The 26,000-nt window shown below is 35.8% G+C and overlaps 4 protein-coding genes across 6 annotated transcripts; 1 reads left to right on the top strand and 3 right to left on the bottom strand.

Moving 5' to 3' along the window:
- Positions 1–297: 297 nt before the first annotated feature.
- On the bottom strand, positions 298–25,118 carry LOC107597526 (junctional adhesion molecule C-like). Of its 2 annotated transcripts, XR_001610467.1 has the most exons (10): positions 24,956–25,118; positions 21,059–21,127; positions 20,862–20,975; positions 20,617–20,769; positions 20,154–20,356; positions 18,858–18,957; positions 18,315–18,444; positions 18,147–18,198; positions 17,601–17,777; positions 298–308 (listed from the first exon to the last, which is right to left on the bottom strand). XR_001610467.1 is itself a non-coding variant. In XM_016288622.1 (9 exons), the coding sequence occupies exons 1-9, from the start codon at positions 25,002–25,004 to the stop codon at positions 17,742–17,744; spliced, it is 906 nt and encodes a 301-aa protein (XP_016144108.1). In that variant the 5' UTR covers positions 25,005–25,118; the 3' UTR covers positions 16,116–17,741. The 2 variants fall into 2 exon arrangements, 1 of the variants encoding a protein (XP_016144108.1); XM_016288622.1 differs by lacking the exon at positions 298–308 and having other exon boundaries at positions 16,116–17,777.
- On the bottom strand, positions 2,150–5,804 carry LOC107597574 (isobutyryl-CoA dehydrogenase, mitochondrial-like). Its single transcript, XM_016288706.1, has 10 exons — positions 5,636–5,804; positions 4,787–4,887; positions 4,525–4,694; positions 4,218–4,327; positions 3,885–3,961; positions 3,671–3,808; positions 3,379–3,514; positions 2,620–2,717; positions 2,376–2,528; positions 2,150–2,281 (listed from the first exon to the last, which is right to left on the bottom strand). Exons 2-10 carry the CDS (start codon positions 4,817–4,819, stop codon positions 2,150–2,152), a joined length of 1,047 nt encoding a protein of 348 aa, XP_016144192.1. The 5' UTR covers positions 4,820–4,887; positions 5,636–5,804.
- Positions 5,882–8,637, top strand: LOC107597527 (thymocyte nuclear protein 1-like). 2 transcript variants are annotated; one of them, XM_016288624.1, is made up of 7 exons: positions 5,882–6,127; positions 6,230–6,414; positions 7,101–7,169; positions 7,695–7,787; positions 7,877–7,972; positions 8,061–8,211; positions 8,494–8,637. In XM_016288624.1, the coding sequence occupies exons 1-7, from the start codon at positions 6,085–6,087 to the stop codon at positions 8,538–8,540; spliced, it is 684 nt and encodes a 227-aa protein (XP_016144110.1). In that variant the 5' UTR covers positions 5,882–6,084; the 3' UTR covers positions 8,541–8,637. The 2 variants fall into 2 exon arrangements, with proteins under 2 accessions (XP_016144110.1, XP_016144109.1); XM_016288623.1 differs by having other exon boundaries at positions 6,221–6,414; positions 8,494–8,636.
- LOC107597524 (vacuolar protein sorting-associated protein 26B-like) lies at positions 9,189–13,684 on the bottom strand. Its single transcript, XM_016288621.1, has 6 exons — positions 13,135–13,684; positions 12,905–13,061; positions 12,550–12,714; positions 10,664–10,839; positions 10,375–10,517; positions 9,189–10,289 (listed from the first exon to the last, which is right to left on the bottom strand). Exons 1-6 carry the CDS (start codon positions 13,355–13,357, stop codon positions 10,158–10,160), a joined length of 996 nt encoding a protein of 331 aa, XP_016144107.1. The 5' UTR covers positions 13,358–13,684; the 3' UTR covers positions 9,189–10,157.
- Positions 25,119–26,000: the final 882 nt, after the last annotated feature.

The raw sequence follows: 26,000 nt of genomic DNA, 5'->3' as shown, positions 1-26,000 counted from the left end.
GCAGGAAGAAGCACATCCAGAAAACATATGCAAATGAGCATAGGTGTGTATTTAAACCACTGTAAACTAGATGTGATGTTCAGCATTTTTATTCTTTATGTTTTGTACAAGTCAGGTGAAAAACAATTCAGCACTTCAACAGCAGAGCGGAGGGAACCTACAACCCATTCAGTCGGGTACTGAAGACCAATCGGACTTCAAAGTGTCTCACTTTAGTCCAGTTGTTTAGCCTCCTCAGATGCTTCTTTTGCATCTGTCTCTGCTGGTTTAATCTCTGAGCCTACAATAAATACACACTTTTAACATACCTAGAAGCGTACCTTTGTACTCATTTCATTCAGTACTACTATAATGTTGGATTAAAGAAATTAAAGGGGTCATATGATGCAATTTCAATTTTTCCTTTCTCTTTGGAGTGTTACAAGCTGTTTGTGCATAGATAAGATCCCTAAAGTTGCAAAGACTAAAGTCTCAAACCCAAAGAGATATGCTTTATAAAAGTTAAGACTGGTCCACACTCTACTAAAACGCTTCGTTTAAACACCTACGTCACGATGTGGGAAGATTTGCATAACGCTGCCCAAATGTTCACGCAAAGAAAGAAGGCGTAACTTTTATTCTTGCTGTAGTATTGTTGCTGCCGCCGCCATGTCGTGGAGAAGCTGTGTTTCCTTGTGAAAGCGAAACTACTTTGTTTGGCCTTCCAAAAGAGGACACAACTAGAAATCAGTGGTTAAGTTGTATTTACAACACTGTTCCAGAACACTTCAACCCAAATATTCAAATGTGGGCAGCACATTTTATGGAGGACTGTTTCCTGGACCTGCAGAGTAGCCTACAATGCTTCTGTGCTCAAAGGGTGTTTGTATAAAGTGGGGCAGTTACAACTTTGCAAGGACAATCTGGCACTTCTGACTCACAGCCTGTAAGTACGTTTTTTATATTTAAAGAATTTGCCAGACGATTCAAACGTGAGTTTTGGGCAGTGTAGAGTAGCGCTTGTTGTTTGTCATTTCTCCGATCACAAATGCAGACATGGTTTTATGTTTACTTGGTGCGATGCAACGCAACGCGTAAAAAGACAGTACAGGTCATTATAATCAGTAATTATGTCCCCACTGGATGCAACAAATGCCTCGTTTGTAATGGGTTTTATTGGTGTTGTCTCGTTGCGCCGGGACATGGCATCACAATATGATGAGGGGCGTAACATTTCCGTCACATGCTTGAGGTATTCAGCCAATCACAACGCACTAGATAGCTGGCCAATCAGAGCACACCTCGCTTTTCAGACCGATGAGCTTTGTAAAAAGACGCGTTTCAGAAAGGCGGGGCATAGAGGAGAAACAATAATGTATAGTATGTGGAAAATAATGTGTTTTTTGAACCTTAAACCACATAAACACATTGCGTTACACCAAATACACAACATAATGGTTTTTTTAGCAACATCATATGACCCCTTTAAGACTTTTGTAGTATAATATAGCGTTGTGATTCTTATCTACTTAGAGAACATTATAAATGCATGTTGACAAGACATACAAAAACAGAGTTTTCCGGTGAAACCCAAAAAGACTTTGTGGAAAGTTTCATCAGTTTTTTTTATTTTATTTCACAGGGTGCACAACAGTTCAAGTCACAAGTCATTTTAAAAACAACATTAGGATCAGATTTATACACACTCTATAATGAGGACAAACAATGTAAAGCCACACTTGAACTGATTGGACTTTCTGTGCTTTGAAATCGATCTCACAAAGACAAGCTGTCTGTGATAAAAAAGTAAATACTAAATATTGAATTAATCCGATATCTATATGTACACAATTTTTAGATTTGGGGATTTATAAGCCTTAATTATATAATTTCAACTAAACTAGTGTTTCAGTAACTTTTGTAAATGCTTCATTTTAATGTTGTAGCCAGTGTTTCTCTTTACATAACGTTTTGTAACCTGCCAGTATTCTGTCCCTAAACAGAAATAATGTTATTTTTTAGCAACGTCATATGACCCCTTTAAATATTTTTTACGCCGTTAAACTGAAAAATAATCGCATGCGTTAACACACTAATTTTGACAGCACTAAAATATAATAATAAATATTAAATATTATTACTTTAAGAAATATTATAACTATTACAGCTTTTATTTTTTATAAGACAAAAAATCATTACCCTCCAATATCTGATGTACTCTAATGTCTCTGACGTACTGCTGCACTGCATAGTCCTTTAGGTAACCATAACCTCCATATATCTGTAAAGCCTGGTTACATATCTGAAAGAGATGATCACAAAAACCTTGATGTGTTTATGTAACAACATCAAAGAGGTCATCACAATCCAACAGAGCAATGTGTATATACACTTACTGAAAAACATTCATCTGTCACAAAGAGTTTGGCCATTGAGCAGAGCGAGACCGCGTCTGGTCGCCCCTCCTGCAGAGCCACCGCCGCCTGACGCACCAGCAGCCGAGAAGCTACCAGCTTAGTGGCCATCTCAGCCAGCTTAAACTGCAGGAACTGAACAGACATCAATAATGACTTCCTATTTCCTATGGACATTCAACAGAAACCTATTAGAAAGATCGGTGATAGACAATTCAGCTGGTACCTGGCTGTTTGATAGTGTTTCTCCAAACTGTTTCCGCACACACATGTGATCTCGGGCCAGAAGCACAGATGCGTGTGCTGCTCCAAGAGAGCAAGAAGCTGTGGGGACAAAAGAACTAGCATTAACTCCTGTGCTAAAATTCCTTTACCTAATTTGGTGTTCCCGGCCTTGTAAAAATTGCTTGTAAATCTCTCATTATGCTATATTATCACCAAATATTAGATTCAATCTTTTTTTGTCAACTTGCTTTCTTTTAATTAACACAGTTTTTGTATTTCTTTATTTGGAACTGTTTGTAGGCCTCATTAATCTGATCTTATCCACTTAAATTTTTCAGTGAAAAAAAAGCATTATTTGTGGATAATTTTGGCAATGTTCACTCAGAAACGGAGGTGCATAAGCTTGGCTCAGATCAATAAGACCTATGATCAATAAGTGATGAAAAGAAAAATACAAAACCTATGCTTACTGAAATAAAACGAGTTGATAAAAAGATTGAATCCAATATTTGGTCATATTATAGCATAAACAACTATTTTTGTAGGCTGGTAATTTTTTTCATGGGAACACCACAAATCAAACAAAGAGGAGGGGGGAAAAAAAACATCAAATTTTGGGGGGGGAAGTTGTTCAACCCTGTGTGAGCAAGTCAGTAAGTCTTAATCCAGTCCTCTCTGGGTTAAAATGACCAGAACACAAATCCGTCAAAATAAATAGGTTATCAAAAAGGTTTCAAATCAAAGTTATGAAACAATTCACCAATATTAATTCTGCCTCCATTTAGGCCTTTCATGGCAATGATGAAGCCCTCCCCCTCTGCTCCAAGCAGATTAGTCACTGGGACAGCGCAGTCCTCAAATATCACGGCTCGGGTTGGCTGCGAATTCCAACCTACCTGAAAGATGTTGGTACGCTGGTTATAAATCACAGCAGTGAAAACATAACTCAATCCTGTCACCTGCTGGACAATCTTTACCGATCTTTTAAAAAAATGGCACTCCAATGTGTTCCTGTCCTAAATAAATACCCTTATACCGAAGATGTTCATTACCTTCTTCTCTTTTTTGCCAAAGCTGAGTCCCGGGGTCCCTTTTTCAACCACCAGGCAGGAGATGCCCTTAGGTCCCTTCCCACCTGTCCTGCACATGACCACATAAACATCTGTGTCTCCACCTCCACTGATGAACGCCTGACCAGAAACATCAAAAACGGTTGGGAAGCTGCATGGAGATTTTTGTCAATGTCTCAATCATTTCTCAAGGTACCTTGGAGCCATTCAGAATATAATGATCTCCTTGGAGTTTCGCGCTGGTTAGAAGCGAAGCGGCATCACTCCCGCTACCTGTGGTTAGGGAATAAAAAAATTATTAAAACACAAACTGTAAGTGTAAAATTACAATATGTTGTCAAAATATTAAATGCTCTCTCTCTCTCTCTCTCTCTATATATCTCAACACACGTTTAGTAATTACGTTTCTGTCATTTTTACTAGTTTTTTTTTTCTATTTTTCTATTATTTAGAATTAAATACTTTTAGTTAGTGAAAACAACACCTATGTATCCCAAAAAGGAACAGAAAAATGTGATCTTGAACTTACCAGGTTCTGTGAGACAGTACGAGGCAAACTTCTGCATAGCGCACAGATCAGGACAGAATTTCTCCCTCTGCTCATTGTTTCCAAATGTGTCTATCATCCAGGCACACATGCTGTTTCAAACACAATCAGTAACCACCATGTAAAACCTAATTAACCATGAAGAACGAAAACTATATGCCAGCACATGTACCACTTTATGTAAAAAATATATTTAGTCCAACCTTATGTATTATTATGATGCAGCAACAACTTTAAAGTATTAATAGTAAGCTAATAGGGATATTTATAAGGCGTAGAGATGGCTCACTTGTGAATACTGATGTATGCGGTAGTGCTGACACAGCCTGTGGATAAAGCCTCAAATATGATAGAGGTGTCCAGACGAGAGAGTCCCGACCCCCCAACATCAGGGTTCACATAAATCCCACCAAACCCCAGCTGGGCGGCTTTCCTCATGGCCTCCACCGGGAACATTTCCTACCAGTGAAGATATTAATGGTGCTCAACTTTGGTAAATGTTTCAGAATGAAATATAAACAATAAGCAATTTTGTCAGATGTTCACATTACCTTTTGGTCCCATTCTGCCATATGTGGTGCCATCTCGTTGGCAGCAAAGTCAAATGCCACCTTCTGAAACTCTTTCTGTTCATCTGTGAGTCCTATAGAGGCTGTGGAAATATATGTAGAAATGTATATATGTGTGTGTATTATATATACTAATATATATTAACATTACTTTATAGTGATTACTGTATTTATTAGCAGCAGCATCTGTAGTAATGAGATTCACGACCAAGGAGGATCAAAGGAAACGGCGTCTGATATCAGCCAATCAACTGCACTCCACACACACCCCCAAATATGATTGGTTGAGCTCATTAAAGTCCAACCAGTAACGTTTGAAGAAGCACGAACCTGCTTAAAGCTACGTTATTAAAATGTAAGATTGTATGATTCAATATAATAAACAACGTGTGTTTGGAAATTTTACAAGTTAATTCATTAAACTGTCAACTTGGAAACTCCAGGAACACTGGCGTTTCACGAAGCGTTATATCGACTGCACAACGGAGTTTACTAAACAAAAAATGTAGATTAAAATGACATTTATGTATAACTCAAATACAATTCAAATTAAAAACGGACTCCTTTTTACCAATGGCACCAAACTTTCAATGTGTGACATGGTCTGAGTCTGACTACATTTCCTCAGAAATTATATATTTAAACTCATACATTTGCACCAAAAAGCATATTATCGAATATGCGATTACATTCATTAAAGTCTACATTAGATCTACACTAACTTTATTGAAACATACATTCACTCTAGTATTCCTGAGTGACTGACTGCTTGTCGTTATTTCTCAAACAACGTTATTATTATCACCACGGTCTTTAAAAAATTTGACTTACGATCAACGCAAGCTGCTATTCCTCGTCTCTACACACTGCTAAATATGAAACTGCGACTTCTACCGATGCTATATGAACCCAATCGGACACCTCTTGCGAGTGCCCTAGCCGCCGCCATGTTGATTTAGTGACGCGTTCAAGCACCGCGGTGATTATGGGTAATGTAGTTCTTCACAGTCTGGACTTGACAACAGGTACCCACATATGAATCATGTATGCGCAGCTTTAGCTATTTTTTTCATACCACATGAATATATTGAATTTAAGTTGCAAGCAGTTTTAATAATTATAAACGATCTTATTTTTTTATATACCCCACATTCTGTGGTTGGGTTTTAAATAAAAGCAGACTAAATCCAGTTATGATCCTCCAGACCGCATGCGATCTGCCTGGGCGCTGTTTTATCACGAGGGCTTGCAGAAACATTTCCTCGCATTTCCAGTGAAACATGCCACCCAAGAAAAGAACACGAAGCAAATCCACTAGACATGGTAAGTAAACTGTGTAATATAAGGGTTGCGTCGTTTTTCAGGTTTATGCGAAACAAGTCATCACTTTGAATAATGAATTGCTTCTTGTTTTTGCTGATGCAGACGCCCAGCTCTGTGAGGGGTCTGATGATGTTGCACAACTCAAAACTGGCAAAAGAAACAGGTCGGCAGCAGTAACAAGTGATGTGGAGAAAAATAAAAATGATGACGCAATCAAATCATCTTACAGCCACTGGCTCATGAAGTCTGAACCTGAGAGTCGGATTGAAAATGGAGTGGACGTGAAGGTAACCCCTTGTGAGTGTGTGTGTGTGTGTGTCCAGGGTTTTGTTTTGGTTTTGTTTGTCTGTTTGATTGCAAAAGTTTAACTTCAGCAAAAATACAACATCACAGAGAACTACAACAAGTGGGGTATGGAAACCTATTTACACTGCATGAAAAAAAACATGCTTCCATAACTCAAAATCATGACATGAAAAGTCACACTTATGACTCTGTAAAGCAGCTTTGACACAATCAGTATCGTGTAAAGCGCTATGTAAATAAAGGTGACTTGACTTGACAAAATGGCAGCTTTTTAACTCGACTTAGTATGTCCTAATTTAAACTTTTTCATCTCATTATTACTTATATATATCATAATTATGAATTAGTGTCTCATATTCCTGACATTTTATGTCATAATTATACCGGTAACTCATTTTGATGTCAATTATGATTTAGTACCTCATAATTTTGACACTTATCTCATAATTATGACTTAGTATCTCATATTTTCGATTTTTTTTTATGTGATGGAAACTTACTTCCATATGAGAAAAAAGTTCAATAATGCAGGATCATTTTTATTGAAGGAGATGTTTAAATGTTGTTACTAGGTGAAGGTAAACCTAATTATCCTGATTAATATCTTAAATGTAAAATTATGCTATATTATGTAATATGACACTATTTTGTCGTCCTCCAACTGCAGTTTGGAATTGAGGACCTAAAAGCCCTTCCCAGTCAGACTGGATGCTGGGATGGAGTGAGGAATTATCAGGTAGACTATAGCCCCTTTCACACAGTAATACCAACAGATTGCCGTAAAATTACAGTAAGTACTAACTTTACCGGTAAATACAAAAAAGCTCTGTTAACACAGGCAATGACGTTCTGTCTTTTTACCGGTAAAGCACCATTCACACATCAGTTTCAACATACTTTGGACATTTCTTTGACTTCCATAAACAGTGCAGAGTAAATGCGTCATCTGCGTCAGAATGGTATGATTGGGCCAGAATAGACGTCTTACGTCAGCGCATTCTGAACTCGTACAAGCTCATACCGGTAATCTCATCTGTGCTCACACAGAGCACATTATCGGTAATTTACTGGCAATGTTACAACTTCTCATACCACTGAATTTTCAGAACGGATTTACCGGTCCTGTTCACACATGATCTCTTACGGTAATTTACCAGTAAAGACTGTATGTGTGAAAGGGGCTTATGATGATTCGTTATGTTTATTAAGAAGCACATGCAGAACATTCACTTATACTGACACTTGAGACTTTTCTCCTCAGGCACGTAATTTCATGAGAGATATGAAGGTGGGCCAGCAGGCTTTCTTTTACCACAGTAACTGCAAAGAGCCAGGTATCGCAGGCCTCATGAAGGTGAGGAGTCTGTACAGAAGAAGCTTAACCCCTTAACATTTTTACCACATGCATAACAATAGTGAGAATGATTTTCATTACTTTTGCAGATCGTAAAGGAGGCTTATGTGGACCATACACAATTTGACAAGAAGGACGTGCATTATGATCCCTCCAGCAAAGCAGACAACCCTAAATGGAGTATGGTGTGTGTTTACACAGACCACAAAAAGATTCATAAAGATAACTTTCTATTTTTGCCATCAGAACTGACCGCAGATTCACTCTGTATAGGTGGATGTTCAGTTTGAAAGGATGACCAAGCGTTTCATCCCTCTGACTGAGCTGAAGAAATATCACTTGCAGCACAAAGCTAAAGGTGGACCCTTAAAAGATATGGCCCTCTTCACCAGGGCCAGACTATCAGTTCAGCCCCTTACTTCAGGTTAGTCGTATTCAATACACATGTAAAAAAATATATTCTCATTTTCATGTACTGTAGTGTAGCATTATTTAAAATGTGATTATAAATGTAAAATGTATTTATTCTTTAAAAATAACAATAATGTTAAATGTTGTTTTTGTTTTAGCTAAAATAAAAATAATTTCTATTATTAGATTTTATAATTAATTAAAATTATTTTTAAATATCAAAATTAAGTCCTGATATTCAGCTGTATGGATTTTTTTTTTTTTTAAATAATACTTTATTTTTTCTTGTCTTCAGAGGAGTTTGACTTTGTCCTGAGTTTGGAGAATGAAGATCCAATATGAAAATCACCATAAAAGCCTGTTTCATCTCATCCTATTATGATTCTCTCTCACTTTAAATGTTATATAGTCAGTCTTTTCTTTATGTAATCTATACTCATGTAAACTTGAAATAATGATATTAAAACATTTGAATGTTTTTGTTAATAAAATATTTGTTTGTGCTTCTGTCTCCATCATACCACTTAAAGTTGCTGTATGTAGGATTGACACCGAGTGGTTGAACTAGGTATTGCAGTTCAAATTCAAAATATTGGAGAGGGTTTTTTTCACCCGGCCCCGCCTCCTCAGACTTGACGCACACTCAGGTTGCCAGATTGACGACACAACAGGAACGAGCGCACTTGACGATGAATGAAATGAAATACGCTGTGTTTTCCGCCAACTGGCAACCCGGGGTGCCGAAATACAATTGGGTAAACTGGTAGTGGGCGGGTTTCACAAACCAAAACAGACCGGCACATTTTCAAAGGAGAAGAACTTGACTAGCATTGTTTTTCAGATAAACAAGTATGTTAACTTAGCATGTTTCTTAAATATATGCAAACATATTATGGTATTTGTATGCTTTAGTAGAGTCAAAAACTTACATACAGCACCTTTAATAATACCAGATTTCTCTATAGCCACGAGAAGTCAGTTATCACAGGTTATTTTCATTTTGAGGAAAAAAGGAAATCATCATGAATGCAGAGGTTAGTACATTTTATTACAATAGGGCTGATTAAATGAGCCTTTTGCAGAAGTTTTCACGGTTGCATGTCTGTTAAATAGTCATACCTCATTGAACAGCCAATAAGCTATTAAACAAATATTTAGTATAATACAATGACATACACATGTAAGAATTCACCTTAAAAATGAGTAGCAAACAATCACAAAAAGGATTTTCTGTGTTGCAGCATTTAACTGCACTCTTGAGAATCCTGGAACCTTGTGTTGCGGATGATTCTGCTGATTCTTATCAATAGGAAATAAACACTTAAGACACCAGATCAAAAGAAGAAAAAAGTCGATAATAAAAATATGAATGAAAAGTTAGTAGTTCCCTTATTAGGCATTTCTGTGCAGGCCTTCATTTGTAATACCCTAAATGATAGAATAATACTGTGCAGAGCTCTATGGAGAGTACATGAAGTGCTACATTTATAACACAAAACATCACAGTAAATCTCATTTTGGGCTCATTAAACAGGACAGAGTACAGAAGCTAGATTCTGACTTTTCAGTGTACTAGACTTAAGCAAAATTTGAGCTTAACAAGAGGAATGTATTGAGGCTTACAACTTCATGAAGCACAAATCAAACCAATAGGATGAAAACAGCGGCGTACACAAAAAGATTGTTTCTAGCATTTCAAAACTGTTGGTCACTATTATAATAATGGAAATGTACGCAGTATTGGAAAGAGGAATAAAAAAATATTTTGTAATCTATACACATTTAAGTAGTTGGGCTGCCTTTTACAAGCTCGATTCTCATTTTTGATCTCAAGAAGCGATGATTTCCATTTTTCGGCAAAAATCACTTGCCACATTGATCCCTTCGAGACTTATAAAACATTATTTTGATGTAACAAGGTTCATTAGAGATGTTGAAGGAACATAAAGCGTCTTGAATCTAGTTACTCTCCTCTTTGGCTTGTGCTGATGCAGTTTCAGAGTTTGATCCCTCAAATCTCTGGGCAGCAATGCTGGCTTGTTGGGACATACTCCTCCTCACAATATCTCCTTTCCTCCAGAGTGTGATCTCCTGTTGAGAATGAACAGCAGTGTATTTTACTCAGACTTCAAGACGGAGGGAAGTAATATGTTACATTATACGTGGAATACCGGACCTGTTGTTTGAAGTATCGTCGCTCTTCTTCATCTATAAGGACTAGGTTCAGGTAGTAACGCACAGAGAACTTCTTGTTGATGTCCCTCATGGTGGGCGTCAACTCGTATCCAGCGAGAAACAAGCGAATGGGGATCGACTCGCCTGAAAAGAATACGGGAGCAAAACTATAACAGTGTATATGAAAATAATGCATTTCTGAAAATGTTTAAAAGCCACAAAAGATAAATATGTTCAGTGGAGACTAATGTAATATCATAATATAATGCAGATGAAAGGTTTAGCTTTACCTTTCACCGGGGCCCCATCCATGATCTCATATTTGGCAATGGTGTCATTTTCATGGTACACACTGGGTCCAGTTCCAGTCGTTTCCCGTTTTATTATATTAATTTCCATGTGTTTAATCTTTATCCTCACAAGAAGGAAGTATATCTTTCCTACGATAACATCCCTCAGATGGTATCTAAACAGGACACAAGAAATTATATTATGTATAAAAAATATCCCATTTTAGGACTATTTTTGCACTGTGACATTTAACAAAATATATATAATTATATATTTTGTTTGCAATTTTATTAAGCACATTTTACGAGCATGTATTTATATATCTATCTATATATACACACACACATCTCTGTACAAAATAACAAGCAAGTAATTATTTTAACAAGTAATTATAAAAATATACCATAGTGCTGTCAAACGATTAATCACGATTAATCGTATCCAAAATAAAAGTTTTTGTTTACATAATATGTGCGTACTGTGTATATTATTATGTATGTATATATAAAGACACACACATACAGCATATATTGTGAAAATATTTACATGTATATTTATATTCATATAAAGTATATCATATATAAATATATTTAATACATGCATGTGTGTGTGTGTATTTATATATACATAATAAATATACACAGTACACACACATATATTATGTAAATAATAATAATAATAATCGCATTAAAATACAATAAAATACATTTAAAAAAATAATTATTATTATGATCGTAAAATGTGATTACTTTCATGGCACATTATAAAATATGATAATTAAAATATATAATTATGAAAAGCTATGTATACTAGGGGTGGAACAGTTCGCGGAAAAAAATCGAACCGTACAGTTTTCCACACACGGTTCGGCACGCGCTAGGACCGCGGTTCAACTTAAATCTGACAACGCATCTGTAATATGGTTTGCTATAAATAACACGTAAAACAAACAGGGTTCGGCTAATATATGTTTCTGTTGATGAATGCGCATTCTGGCTTCCCAATACATTACAACAACAGCGGAGAAAAAAAAAACGAGGACAAACCATTCCCTCTTGTTAAATGCGAATGCCGTATGCTGGAATATGAGCATTTATTCCGTCATCACCCGGGTGCTGATGGCACGCGCGCACAGGTGAAACCTGAACAGCACACGTTTATATCTGTGTTTAAACTAAACTCTTTAAGCTTTGCCAGTTTAAACATTTATGAGTCAGAGGATAAATCCTCAGAGCTCATGCGCGCAGTGAGAAGATTTGAGCGTGCGCTCATCTGAAGCGTGCAAATATGAAGCTTTCTCTGAAGTATTGTGTTTAAATGGACAAATTCACACAAAAATTGTGTCAAAATGCCCGTCTTGGTAAGTATCCTATAGCAGACATAGCCGGCTGAACGTACTGTATCAGTGCACTGGATCAGCACATTCTCTTAAAGTGACAGCACTTTCTTAATATTAATCAAACAGCAACAACAAAGAAATCACTCACTGCTCTTGATTGAATAGCTTTTGTCACTTTAATAAAGATTCATCTTTCATTTATACAGTCAAATATGCAATACTGTTTTACATTCCATTACTTTATCAATTTATGTACCCGAAAACTAACGTTAGACGTTAGACCTACCTAGAAAAAACTGAAAACCACTGTTTATTCTATTTGTATCTTTACTCTATTGTATTTATTTGTGATGTTGCATGTAGTTAGATAGATTATTCTTATTTTTATTTGACAGTATAGTTTTTGCCTAAACATAGCACATACCGAACCAAAGAGTAAGAGAACCGTTCCACCCCTAATGTATACAGTATAACTTACTTTTATTTTTTGCGTTAATTGTGTCAAACATTTTTAACTCATATTTATGTGTCAGCATGCACACTCACTTGGATTTGTTGTATTCAAACTCAATATGGAGACAATCTTCAATTCCAACTTCCATCTTGATGGAGGAGTTGAGCTCTGGATATGAGCACAGCGTCTGCACGACAATATCCATCTCTTTACTGATATCATTCAGCCTTCTGCTGATTGTCGCTCGCAGAAGGTATCTAAACAGATCAGAATGGAGAAATTCAAGTACTTCCCAACAGGATATTTCACGCACTATACATACATGATTCATACCGACTTAATGCTGCCATATTCTTGTGTATGACAGTATATCCCATAATGTTCTGTGCTTACTGTCTGAGACTAACCCCATGACCACAGCAGTTCTAAATGGTTTTTTAGATTGACCTTAGTTTGACATTCTGGCCAGTGTAGGATTCATAGGGCTTTTCCACATGGGTGAACTCAAAGTCAAAGGTCTGGGACTGTGAAAGCTCCCCAGGTCGAGCAAGATCCTTCACCAACGACACAAACTCATGGTGGTTCCCTCTGTCATAGTAAAGATCTGTGAACCACAAGACATGTTTTTATACATAAGCACCGTTTCTAAACGTCCATTGCCAGACGGATAAACTCACCAATCTGTCCGACAAACTCGATTTTGATGCCATAGTGCTCCAGCCTCTTTCCAGGAGTCTTGAGAGTCACGTTAACTTTCCCACTTACGGTTTCACCGTCGTAGAAAAGGAAGTATTTGTCCTTTTTCCCATCCTCAGTTTTGTGCTCGGCTTTCTTCCTGGTGTCCCCGTCATTCAACACGATGTCGATCTCAGCGGTCTGTCCGAAGCCGAAGAAGCTCATGTCTGATGGAGGTGTGTCAGTGTCACTGCTGTTCGAGCATAGAGCACCTGATTGACCGCTACAGCTGCTGCTGCTCCTGCTGCGCTCAGCTGAACGTTACAGGTGGCCGTGCGATTCTCTGGCGCTCTGGTAAGTTACCTTTTACCAAGTGGCCTTCAAAAACAAGCGCATACGCTATTTGATTGTTTAATATCCGCGATTAAATGGAAATATCAATATACTACGTCTTATTTCTGTCTGGTTTAATTAAAGTAGCTCCATTTACAGCAGGACAGCAGTCAGGAAGGATATTTGCCCATAAAATAACTCCCGCATTTCCTGGATCTTCCTGCAGGTGTACTTTCAAAATAAAAGTCCCAGTTTATTTAATAATAAAATGGCGCTTTTCCACTGCATGGTACGGCTCGGTACTTTTTTGGGGGGTTTTCCATTGGGTACAGTACCTGGTACTTTTTTTAGTACCACCGCGGTTGGGGTTCCAAGTGAACCGTACCGTTACCAAACCGTGACGTCTAAAGTCTGCTGATCACGGATTGGCTGGAGAGAATCGTCTCTACCTGCGTCACTGAACTTGCGACACAAACACAAAAGAACCGCTAGATTTAAATCAGCACAGCCAGCGAAGGATCGAACGCAACTGTTTTGAACGAGCGCACCTTTTTTTTAACAACCAAAAAGTTTTGTTGTCTTTTGCGGAAGTACAGACGTTCCTCTCGTTGATAGCAGAGGAGCGGATCCAGCGAGAGCTTGATGGGGCGATGCGGAATGAAAACGTCTTTTTTAGGAGTCGTGGTAGTAGAGGCGGCGCAGCTATAACAACATGTGAATAATCCCGCCCACTCTAAAGCGGTACTGAACTGCAGTGGAAACGCAAACCGTGCCGAGCCGAGCTGTACCGTACCGAGCCAAGCTGTACCGTACCGTACCGAGTCGAAAAGCGCCAAAAGTCTTTCTATTGCAGTTCTGAGATTGGGAAACAATAACGATGTGCTTATTTAATAGAAGTATTTCTTTATTATTAAATGACAATGATAAAAGAAAACCAATTACATGACCACATTAATTGTTTACATACATGGTCACGTCCTTTGACTGTACCTGAGAATATTATAATCCAAGCATTATATAATGGATTAATTATTGATAGTACAATAGTGTAGTGGCATTAAGAATCGAACATCTTGGTGGTAATGCTATTCAGATGGCATTTCATCTCTAATAATGTGTTTTGATTTCACATCACACAAACCACACATTACAGATAATACAGAAATAACGGGACAACAGTTTAACATGTGACAATTTTTCTTATAATAACATACACTGCAAAAAAAATCTTAATCAATATTTTTTATCTTAATTCTTTAGCTTGTTTTACAGTAAAACATAGGCTATCTACACAGGTACGTGTAAGACTTCAATTCTTTATTTTTCTTTCAAAAAAGAAATATTTTGCGCATAAAGGTCACTAAATTTAAACAATAACAAACATTTTGTCAAGAAAAAAATACAAATATTGATTAAGAAAATTATTATTATTTTGCAGTGTAACATTAAATATTAAGGATATACACTCAATATTTAACCATAGCTGGAATGTCAGGTCTTTCATTTTTATAGTATTTCTTATAGTATAAAGTCAAATACAGAATTGTTTGGAAAAAATGTGGCTGAGCTTCCCCAGCATTATTGAAAAAAAAAGTTCCAGGAGGAGGTTTTCGTCGCGATGCCATTGAGAAACTATTTTGGGTTCCCCAAAGAACCTTTCAGTAATCATTTCTCAAAATAACTATTTTCTTCTCAGTGTAAAAAAGAAAAATCTAAAGATGCCAATAAAGAACCTTTATCCTTTATTTTTAAGAGTGTGAGTTAATTATTGACTGCTTAAAGGGATAGTTCACCCAAAAATGAAAATGTGATGTTTATCTGCTTACCCCCAGGGCATCCAAGATGTAGGTGACTGTGTTTCTTCAGTAGAACACAAATGATGATTTTTAACTCCAGCCATTGCAGTCTATCAGTCGTATAATGCATGACAATGGTAACAAAATCTATGAGAGTAAAAAAACATGCACAGACAAATCAAAATTAAACCCTGCGGCTCGTGACGACACATTGATGTCCTAAGACACGAAACGATCGGTTTGTGCGAGAAACCGAACAGTATTTATATCATATTTGACCTCTAATACACCAATGTCCAACTGCTTTGAGCGCGCACGGCATCCGGTGCGTGAGGTGTGTACGCGCTCTGGTGTAGTTTACGTTAATGGGCGTGTGAATATCCAGCCGAAGAGCAATCAACCATAACTTCAGGCGAGCAGGCTCAGAAGTTGGGAATACGTGGAAAGTCACCACTCCCGAATGAGTTTGCGCGAGAGAACGTAATCTTTTAGTTTTAAGTCGGTTTGAACAATCCGGATAAGCGCAAGTAAGTACCATTTTGATTAGCTGTCGTACCTACAATGACTGTGCACTGTGTAAATAATAAATGAAGTATATGTGCGAGAGATCACTTCCGGTGCTTGCGTAAACTACGCCAAGAGCGCGTACACACCTCACGCATCGGAAGCCGTGCGCTCGCTCACAGCAGTTGGACATAGTGGTGTATTAGAGGTAAAAAATTATATAAATACTGTTCGGTTTCTCGCACAAACCGATCGTTTCGTGTCTTAGGACATCAATGTGTCATTAGGACAAAAATCTCCATTTGTGTTCTACTGAAGAAACAAAGTCACTTACATCTTGGATGCCCTGGTAAGCAGATATACATAAAATTTTCATTTTTGGGTGAACTATCCCTTTAACTACACTTATTAGATTCTGTCTACCCATTGCCTGGCACTCAATAGTATGAAAAGGTAAAAACTGTATAACATTGAGCCTTAAATAAAAATGTACAATAAAATGGTTTGCCAACAAACACTTTGAATAATTCGATTAGAGATACTTTCTTTATATTTGTTTACATATTGGAATATACTGGCCCCTGTCTGTTCTATTTTGTTCTGTTCTGTCAATTTGCTTAGGCATATCCATTAGATTTGCCCAATTCATGAAATTAGATTATTTTATTAAGTTCAGTTGTATGACATATATAGTACAATGATGGAACCCAGGCTCTCTTGTTCATTTGTTTTTCTGTCATACTGTTTTTAGACAGTGGGACATGCAATGAGGCATGACTAATATATTGTCAAATTATTAAAAAAGAAGCTAAAAGAAACTTATGAGTTTATTTCTTGTTCTTGTTTTCAAATTTCAAGATAATACCTCCGTTCCACTGCATTTATTTAAAAACAAAGTAAATTTGATGGTCCAATTACATATATAGCTACATGTTTTAAAAACAAAATGAAAGGATAGACTATGTTGATTGCTTCCACATAATCAGTTTTATTCTTGTGACACGGCCCACGGTCTATCTAACTACTACTCTGGAGTGAACTACAATATACGTAGATCTTATAAATAGATTAAAACAATAACACTGAGTCATAAAACCTGGACAATATGTCCAAAACGTATAAAACAATTATAAAGCATTGAAGGTCACTTAAACACAGAAATGGCACTCTGAAAAAAACCACAAGTGCGTAATCTGTATCTAGAGGAATATTTCAAAAAAGTAAATGAATCATCTTGCACAACCAAGTCGACTGACTTTACGGAGGTGTTTGATTAAATCTCAAACTAAAATGCTACAAATGTATAGTTCATGAACTAAATAACCACTGCTGAAACACTAACACATAAAATCCTCTTGTCAAAAGTGACCCAGATAAAACAGTCTTGGCATGGTATTGTACACATTTACACTGACAGGATTCTTCACATAGTCACACACACTATATTTCCAGTGGGAAATGTAATATTTGCCTTGAAGACATGTAAGTTCTTGCACTGGTATTATGTGTTGACTACTTTTGGGCAAAAATACAGCAGCACCTGGATGCAATTTCAGCCTTGCTACAATTTGAAGTCTGCAACTGACATTCAGAAATTCACAATTATTTGGAAAGACTTAAACTCATCTTTTATGTTACTTATTAAGTTCAATCCTTTTTGATTTGCTGAAACAATAATTTTTTACTTTACAAGATGCATGTAATAGCTATAAATCTGAGTATTGTTCAATTGAATGTAATTTTTACATATAAACAGTGGAGTTTTAAGTAAACCTGTGTTTGATTACTGTCTGTTAAAATCAAAATAAGGGGAGTAAAAATTCCCTGTTCGACACAGTAGCATTCGTTTTTGTTATAACTTTGGCAAGCCATGAAGCTCAAGATGCACCTCAGCGTAAAAAGCACAATTTGACAGTTCAAAAGTCAGCTCACAAGGCATTCACACGATTGAAGCGCTCGTCTCCTCTTCTTTGATTTTATATGACAAAGGAGGACTTGTGGCGGAAATGTCCCTGAGGAAAAACAGAGATAGGAAAAACTGTGAGCAATCAAATGATATGTAGTTAAAATGTGGCACTACAGAAGCAAAACTTAAATCCAGCCAAATATTTTTTCCATGTAGAGATTTTACTGAAAGATTATTTTGAGGATTGCACTAATACCACTTTGAGCTTTGCTAGCATTAATAAAAAGAAAATATCTGCAGTCAGAGAAAGGCTGCAGTGTAACCTGAGAAGATAAACACTAGCAAATCTCGGATGAAACTTCATCCATCCTTGTAAGAACATTTCAAGGTGTTGACTATAGCCTCTAAACGTGCACTAATACATGAAAATGATATCTGTGATGCTTTATCATGTCACAAATCCACAAAGCCTTACCTCATCTGGACTGGCATAGTCCATCCTATTGTCATGTTGGGGTACTTTGTAACTGTATGAAACAGAGCATTGTAATCTTACCAAAAGTGCATTAAATTCCAGATCAAATCAGATCAGCCCTTATGGTTATGCTGTAAGATTCATGTTGTGGTTATAGTTTTCACTCACTTGGTTTCCCTATGATCCTTGCAGGAACAGTAGCCACTTTTTTGAATCTGACAGATCCCCACAATGACTAATATAAATGCTGCCACTCCGCCTAACACCTTCAGGAATATGCCCACAATGTCCAGATCATCTAGAAAGAAATTATGTACAAATAAATAAATAGCTCAGCAAAAAATATATGAAAAATTCCATTATTTACTCACTCTTTGTTTATTTATATACTACCAGTGTGTGAATTATTACAATTTAGATTTTTTTTTATTTGACATTTCTGTGATGTCAAAGCTGAAATTTTCAGCATCATTACTCCAGTCTTCAGTGTCACCTGATCCTTCAGAAATCATTCTAATATTCTTGATTTAGTTCTAAAGAAACATTTGTTGTTATTAACAAAGAGTCCTGAAAAAAATATATTTGTGAATATATCTGAAAAATAACTGCATTTGGAACATCATGAAGGTGAATAAATAATTTCAATATTAAAAGCTGAATCATTATTTCAAAGTGCAGCTACTGACCAGCATATTTAAGGGCCACACTTACAAACTTCCATGGTCTGAGGACTGCATTTTGACCATCCTGCCTCATTCCTGGCCTGGCAATAGTATTCACCTGCATCCTCTTTCTTCACAGACCGGAATTTCTGTGGATCAGATGTAAATCATACACTTAGCAAAAGCCCAGTTAATGTTTAAAATGGTAAAATACAACATAATTGAAATAAATTTCAAAAACCCAATTTATTGGCCAAAAAAAAAAACAACAATACAAAAAAAATACATATAACTTAATCTAAACCTCAAATTTTTATTTTAAAAAATTAATTTAAATGTATTTATTACTTATTGTTTCTTATTCTTATTGTTTCATTTAAAGCCTAAGCCTTTGCAATTTTTTTCAATATTAAAATACTTCCTCTGTTCCAGTATTATGCTTTAATTAAATGTAAAATGTAAATGTAAAATAATCATTTACAGGCTGATTAATTAATTAATTTTATATTATTATTATTATTATTAGTGTAGTGATTATATTATTTGTGTAAACACAGCGAAACTAATAATTATTTTTGCAATTCCTTGCAAAACAATGGTGTCGCAGAATGTAATCCAAGCCTCTGATATTCTTCAAGAAACGACTCTTATTGTTTCATTTAAAGCCTAAGCCTTTGCAATTTTTTTCAATATTAAAATACTTCCTCTGTTCCAGTTTTATGCTTTAATTAAATGTAAAATGTAAATGTAAAATAATCATTTACAGGCTGATTAATTAATTAATTTTATATTATTATTATTATTATTAGTGTAGTGATTATATTATTTGTGTAAACACAGCGAAACTAATAATTATTTGTGCAATTCCTTGCAAAACAATGGTGTCGCAGAATGTAATCCAAGCCTCTGATATTCTTCAAGAAACGACTAAAAATACATCTGTTCCATATTTATTTGACCCTCTAACTCTAGCACTTTCTATTCTATTTTAATTCTACTTTATCTATTATCTTCTTTTTTATTAAAAAAAACTAACACTAGCTTTCTATTTTTTCTATTCTATCTGCTTGTTTTTCTTTGTGTGTGTGTGTGTGTATATATATATAAAATACCTTGCTACGTGTACTGCGTTAGGCTAAGCGAGACTTGTCATTTGCATTTACATATTGCTGCTCTATTGTTAGTTTTGATTGCTTCTATTGTCCTCATTTGTAAGTCGCTTTGAATAGAAGCGTCTGCTCAATGATTAAATGTAAATGTAAAAATGTAAATGATATTTAAAGAAAGTAAAAAATGTAAGCGTTTTTACTAGCATGACAGCACAAAAACAGCACAGCACACTTGCCAGCGAACCAGTCTCAGTGTTCATGGTGTATGAAGAATTGTAGAACTTGCTGCTGGTTTTCGGGTCTTCTGGCAGCTCCTCGTTGTTTTTGAACCACTGATACTGTGACTGTGGAAAGCCTTCGTTCTCAATACAGCGCAGTTCAGTGCTTGAACCCACTGTAACTGCGTCCGGCACACTACACCTGGGCATCACCGGCTTCACTGCAACACATCCACAACAAAACAGCAGCTTTTTTCAATGCAATCATAGATTTTTTTTTCTGCTATTGGAGCTATTAGTATATTATATTTATATTATATCCGTTCTGCTGCATGGCATTAAATTCCCTCACAGCTTCATGTCCCAAACAGTAAGATCGCAATTATAATCGGAGACATTTTTGTGCATCCAGAGGAATCACGTTGATCAGCTCAACGTATTCGTCCTGCACTCAAGCCCACTGAAACTATTCCAACAGTACCTCTTACAGCGAGACTGACTAGTATTTCATCAAAGGGCTTCTGGTCGTCGATGGCCGCCACCTCACAGCGATACTGAGCTGTGTCCGATCTGCTGGTGTTCAGGATCAGAAGGTTTGCAGGCTCTCTCAGCAAAGCCCTGTGCTCCAAGTCACCTGAGAACATAACGCAGCTTCAGCTGAATTTAGCTTAAACACTGTCATCAATTTAACAGCATTATGTGGTTCTGAGAGAAAGAACATGTTACCTGAAATTTTATTTTGGAAATACACATAGCTGGGTACACCATTTTTAATTTTTTTCCATTCAATTCTGGGATTGTTTGTAGAAATGGACTCTATCAAGCAGGTCAACTCAATTGCTTTAAAGAAATAAGACATAGGTTGTCAATTTATGCGTGCATTAATGAAGTAATCTTATTAAACAGCTTCATGTAAGACTTACATTCAAATTCATTTGTCCATACTGATTTTTCAGTTGTTCGGAGTATTACAGCAAAAGCTGTACTCTTGCCTGCAACAGATAACAAAGAACAGATTACAGTCCAAAAATTCGAAATTATATTTTTCATGAACGTAAATGAAGCTATTTTTAGATAATTATTTACATTATAATATATTTCAATTGTATGGCAGCTAATCACTTAAAATATATTTAACTATATCAATTGTATAGTATTCTGATTAATTAATAAAAGTACACAGCATAAACAAATAGCACATATAATTAAAAAAAAAAAAAGTAAATAAATAATTTAATAGACATTACTGCTTTAACATACTCTTTCTGTCCTGCCTCTTCACTAATTTATTATAATTTATTAAATTAACAAAAAAATAAATATAGCCCTATTAAACTGTTTCCATTGTAATATTTGTTGTACTGGCTTTAATTTAGTATGATTTTAATAACATTGTGCACGGGCAGGATCATTTTTCATTACCATACTACATTAATGAGAATATAATGAGTATCACTGTTGAAAATTAATATCAGATATGACCCAGTTCTGGACATGTTTTACATGAAATGCTCTTTACAGTGTAATTATAATAATGATCTTATTTCAAACATTCTTCTTTGATTATTTTCTTATGTTCTAATGTCAAAGACGAAAAAATCTTATGAATTTCAGTAATGGGTGACTCAGTTTCTCAGCTTTATCTTTTCGACTTTTTATAATGTTTATGGGAAGCATAATGGAAGAATAAACTTTGTAAGTATCTTGGGGAAACTGTAACCAGACCTGAACACATTTCTGGTGAAAATTCATGGACAGATTTAGAAGAGCTTGTGTGTTTTTTCAGTTTCGATCTGTCCGCACCAACTCAAAAAGGCCAGACAGTGTGACATAATGAAAAGGCAAATATGAAACAAATTATTTGGCAAAGCCTGACAGTCCCAATAGGCTTCGCTCATATGAGAAAATAATTTGGGGTTTAGGGCATTTGCTATTTCCAGATGCATTTTCCACTTTCACATAATCTCATGAAATCCACAGAGTGTATTTACAGTGATCCATATGTGATCATCTGTGGCTTTAGCATCAGATTAAAATCTTACCATATGGACTTCTGCAAAGCATGAGACAGACTTCAGTTATCATAAGCCAAACATCTGTGGCGTTTTATCATCACCTAGACTGACAAGCTCGAGGAATAGCTACACATGGGACAGTTTTGTACTGATGAAGTGAATTCTGCTGCATTTAACTACTGTAAAGAGGCACATTATGGGAGACTAGAGCAGAGTCATATTGCCACAGCTGGAGAACGTCAAGGTTTCTGGTGACGTTTCTAAGGCTGACTTTCCCATCGCATGCATCATGGTCTATTTTTACATCTGCTGTTGACATTTCCCGATTAGACAAGCTACATTATCCACCACTGGGAAGCATGCGGTCACTGTATGGAAGCGACAATGTCAGAAAGGTCCCTGTTTACATCAAACAAAAGAATGCTGCATAAATATGAGATTCATTTTTTTTGTTTGTTTTTTTTACTTTAGTTACATTATTTTTCTTCATATGTGTGTTTTTATAAATACATATATATATATATATATATATATATATAATTTTTTTGTATAATTAGTCCAAGAATGTGTATGAATAATGTAGTGTGTGTTTATATCTAATATATATAGAGAGAGCGAGATGTTTGTTTTGTTATTAAAAAACACAAATCCTAAAAACACCTTTCTGCATTTCCACTCTAAACAACATAACAAAAGCTTTTTAATATGCGTGTTATTTTATGTTAATTGTGATTTCAGTTTACGGTTGTTTTGAGGGCATACTTTGTGGATAATTACTGTACAAGACAATAGCTGATTGTTGTAGCATTTCACATGACATACTAACTAAAAGTGCTATTCCAGACTTTACAAAGAAGTGACCTAAAAAGTGACGGGAAAAAGAAAGAGTGGGAGAGAAGGGGGTGGTGGTGTGATCTTTGACTTGAGACATTCTTTATCGCATGATTGTTTACAAAAACTCTTCTCCACAGTTCTGACAGCACTTTCTAGTTTACAAAGACCCCGCCACTGGTCAAAGTGAAATTAGGCTGAAGTTGAGCCCATTTGAAAGTATTTTGGTATTCAGGACACATTGACCAACAGCAACGGCTTTGAGAATGAGTGAATGAAGCTACACCTCTTCACACATCCCACAACTTGCACAGAGGCACATTGTGCTGAGAAGAAAATGAAAAGCTCTGGTTGAGTCCAATAACATGTGACCGGCAATACCTCAAAAACATGTCAGCTACAATGAAATAATTCAACAAACTTAAATAGTTGATTTTCTACCCTTGTGAAAAAGAAGTGGGCTTAAGTGCATTGAATGTGTTCTTACAGTGTACTTCAAATCTTAAAACCATATATTTTTAGAACACTATATTAATAATATAATATTACTGAAATAAAAAAAAAGAGTACTTAACAAGATTACACTTTCATGACAGTTTTCAAACACAATTAAACTTTTAAAAATGTCAAATTAAAAGTTTTACTTTAAACTACATATTCTTTTAATATGAATTTTTTTGTCATGATTTAAGTGATCCCACAACTTGCACAGAGGCACATTGTGCTGAGAAGAAAATGAAAAGCTCTGGTTGAGTCCAATAACATGTGACCGGCAATACCTCAAAAACATGTCAGCTACAATGAAATAATTCAACAAACTTAAATAGTTGATTTTCTACCCTTGTGAAAAAGAAGTGGGCTTAAGTGCATTGAATGTGTTCTTACAGTGTACTTCAAATCTTAAAACCATATATTTTTAGAACACTATATTAATAATATAATATTACTGAAATAAAAAAAAAAGAGTACTTAACAAGATTACACTTTCATGACAGTTTTTCAAACACAATTAAACTTTTAAAAATGTCAAATTAAAAGTTTTACTTTAAACTACATATTCTTTTAATATGAATTTTTTTTGTCATGATTTAAGTACTCTTATTTTAATGCGTTGACACTAAATACTAAAGCACATATAAAGTACTTGATTTGAATTTGAACTGTAGTGTGTTTTTCAATATTTAAAATGAACATATTTTAAATGTACTAAATTGCATCTTCATCATTACAAATGTGAAAATACAAATATATTTAATGACATACACATTTCAATAGAATTAGATTCTTGTTTACCATAAATGCTTGCCATTGGCAGTACAATAACTAAAAGCAAAATAAGTAATTATTAAATTACGCATTGGCAAAAAACACTCTAGTTTAATTAGTTCAACTAATTATTACATTTAATATACAATGCATTTTCATTTAACATGCAATTAATTATATTCAGTTCACTCATTTCAAATAAGTAATTTTTTACTCTTTTTAAAAGTATGCTAAAGTGGACTTCTTTTTCAAAAGGGTATTCATCTGATTAAAACGACTCTAAATGAAGCTATTAACACACAGAAGCATACTGAGGAACACAAACAAGAGCTGTGTCTCAACCCCTAGTGAATGAACTAACGTTACTTACCTAAGCAACACCTTCGAGTATATGATGTTCACATTAGAAACGTTCGAACGCGGTCAAAAATGCTGTCAAAGCAGGCAGTTCACTGGGTATTGAGACACGCTCGTTGTATTCCACTGCTGGGGGATATAAACCAATCACCCCAGCAGTGAGTAACATTCCCATCTTACTAGAAACCGCGAGCTGTGTTTACAAAAACTGAGCGTGGCGTTAAACGGCTAATGGTAGTAAAGCATTAGCAGCAGGGGTCAGCGCGAGAATACCATCACACGGATACACGACCGCCACAATTCAACAAGACCTACTCGCTCATTTACAGCAGATGAAGAAATATTACTCACACAGCCATGAGAGGAGCACCAAGGAAAGCGTTTGACGGCCGATCGCCATTTTGAACCGATGTTTTACATACAAATTTAGCTTAGCTGTCCAGACGACGGGGTGAACAAACTGGAGGAGGATGCTGCCCGCTGATGAGTTTCCATAGCTACAAGGACATCTGAGCGGAAGAGAGAGGAGGGGCTTAGGCGGCGCTCGCGGACTTCCGGTTGGTGATGCGCATTAACGTGAGGATTAAATTGGAGAAGAAGGTATTAAAATAGTACTTAGGCGTATTTGAGGTCTAAATCGATAGTTATGTCAACATGTGGTAATTAGCATTAGGAGTATTTCTCGGATAAGAGCGATACATGTCAGCTTGGGCGTATATATAGTTTTCCAATAGCTTAAAATCGGATTTAAAAGCCAGAGTGAACACAAAAAGAATGTATCTTACATTAAAATGATCAGCTGAATTAATGCGTCTAGCATAATTTTCACATTTCAACACCAGATGGCAGTGTTAGAGAGGATAAAGATCATATCTGGGGGTCAGTACACGTAAATATCATTACGTTATACTTAAAATATTTATCAAATATTTTTTATGAACTTTTGTGGTACACGGTTTTCGTTTCGTGTTCATCTAAACTTGTCTTTTTTATTAGTGTAAGACGCTTCGTCTCTTACTCAAGTGGCGAAATCGGTTTCTTTAAACAGACTCTTTCTAAAATGAATTACCAAAAAGTTCATATAGGCGATTGTTGTGATGATTAGTGTAGTATGAGTGTATGAGAAGTGTGTGATATTTTTAACAGTTTAAAATAATTGTGCAGATAATTGTTTGAGTTGCCAAAAAAGGCAGTAAAAAGTAACAACACAACAGTTTCTGTCTGCATCCCAGCTGAGCGGCTTCACACCTCACACCTGGTTACACTATGTTTTTGTTTGTTTGGCCTAAATGCTAATGAAATATTAAATCACAAGGAAATAATATGTTTATTTTTTACTTCGAATAAAAAAAATATAACCTTTACCAATCATTTTTAGAGAGCGAGAGAGAAAAGA

Source organism: Sinocyclocheilus grahami, unplaced genomic scaffold (genome assembly GCF_001515645.1).
Source record: "Sinocyclocheilus grahami isolate Dianchi unplaced genomic scaffold, SAMN03320097.WGS_v1.1 scaffold233.1, whole genome shotgun sequence".
NCBI classification, from domain to species: Eukaryota; Metazoa; Chordata; class Actinopteri; order Cypriniformes; family Cyprinidae; genus Sinocyclocheilus; species Sinocyclocheilus grahami.
The sequence above is the reverse complement of the archived record's forward strand: the minus strand, read 5'-3'. Positions and strand labels throughout refer to the sequence as shown.

Coding starts and splice junctions, on each gene's coding strand:
- LOC107597527 (XM_016288623.1), top strand. CDS start 6,085: ATGCCACCCAAGAAAAGAACACGAAGCAAATCCACTAGACATG. Junction 6,415..7,100: donor AAAATGGAGTGGACGTGAAG/GTAACCCCTTGT, acceptor CTCCAACTGCAG/TTTGGAATTGAGGACCTAAA. Junction 7,973..8,060: donor ACAACCCTAAATGGAGTATG/GTGTGTGTTTAC, acceptor CACTCTGTATAG/GTGGATGTTCAGTTTGAAAG.
- LOC107597526 (XM_016288622.1), bottom strand. CDS start 25,004: ATGGCGATCGGCCGTCAAACGCTTTCCTTGGTGCTCCTCTCATGGCTG. Junction 21,128..24,955: donor GGTGCTCCTCTCATGGCTGT/GTGAGTAATATT, acceptor TATCTGTTGCAG/GCAAGAGTACAGCTTTTGCT. Junction 20,770..20,861: donor TTTCCAAAATAAAATTTCAG/GTAACATGTTCT, acceptor TTATGTTCTCAG/GTGACTTGGAGCACAGGGCT.
- LOC107597524 (XM_016288621.1), bottom strand. CDS start 13,357: ATGAGCTTCTTCGGCTTCGGACAGACCGCTGAGATCGACATCGTGTTG. Junction 12,715..12,904: donor GGCCAGAATGTCAAACTAAG/GTCAATCTAAAA, acceptor TGATCTGTTTAG/ATACCTTCTGCGAGCGACAA. Junction 10,518..10,663: donor GGATGGGGCCCCGGTGAAAG/GTAAAGCTAAAC, acceptor TATTCTTTTCAG/GCGAGTCGATCCCCATTCGC.
- LOC107597574 (XM_016288706.1), bottom strand. CDS start 4,819: ATGGCACCACATATGGCAGAATGGGACCAAAAG. Junction 4,695..4,786: donor TGGCAGAATGGGACCAAAAG/GTAATGTGAACA, acceptor CTTCACTGGTAG/GAAATGTTCCCGGTGGAGGC. Junction 3,515..3,670: donor TTGGCAAAAAAGAGAAGAAG/GTAATGAACATC, acceptor AACATCTTTCAG/GTAGGTTGGAATTCGCAGCC.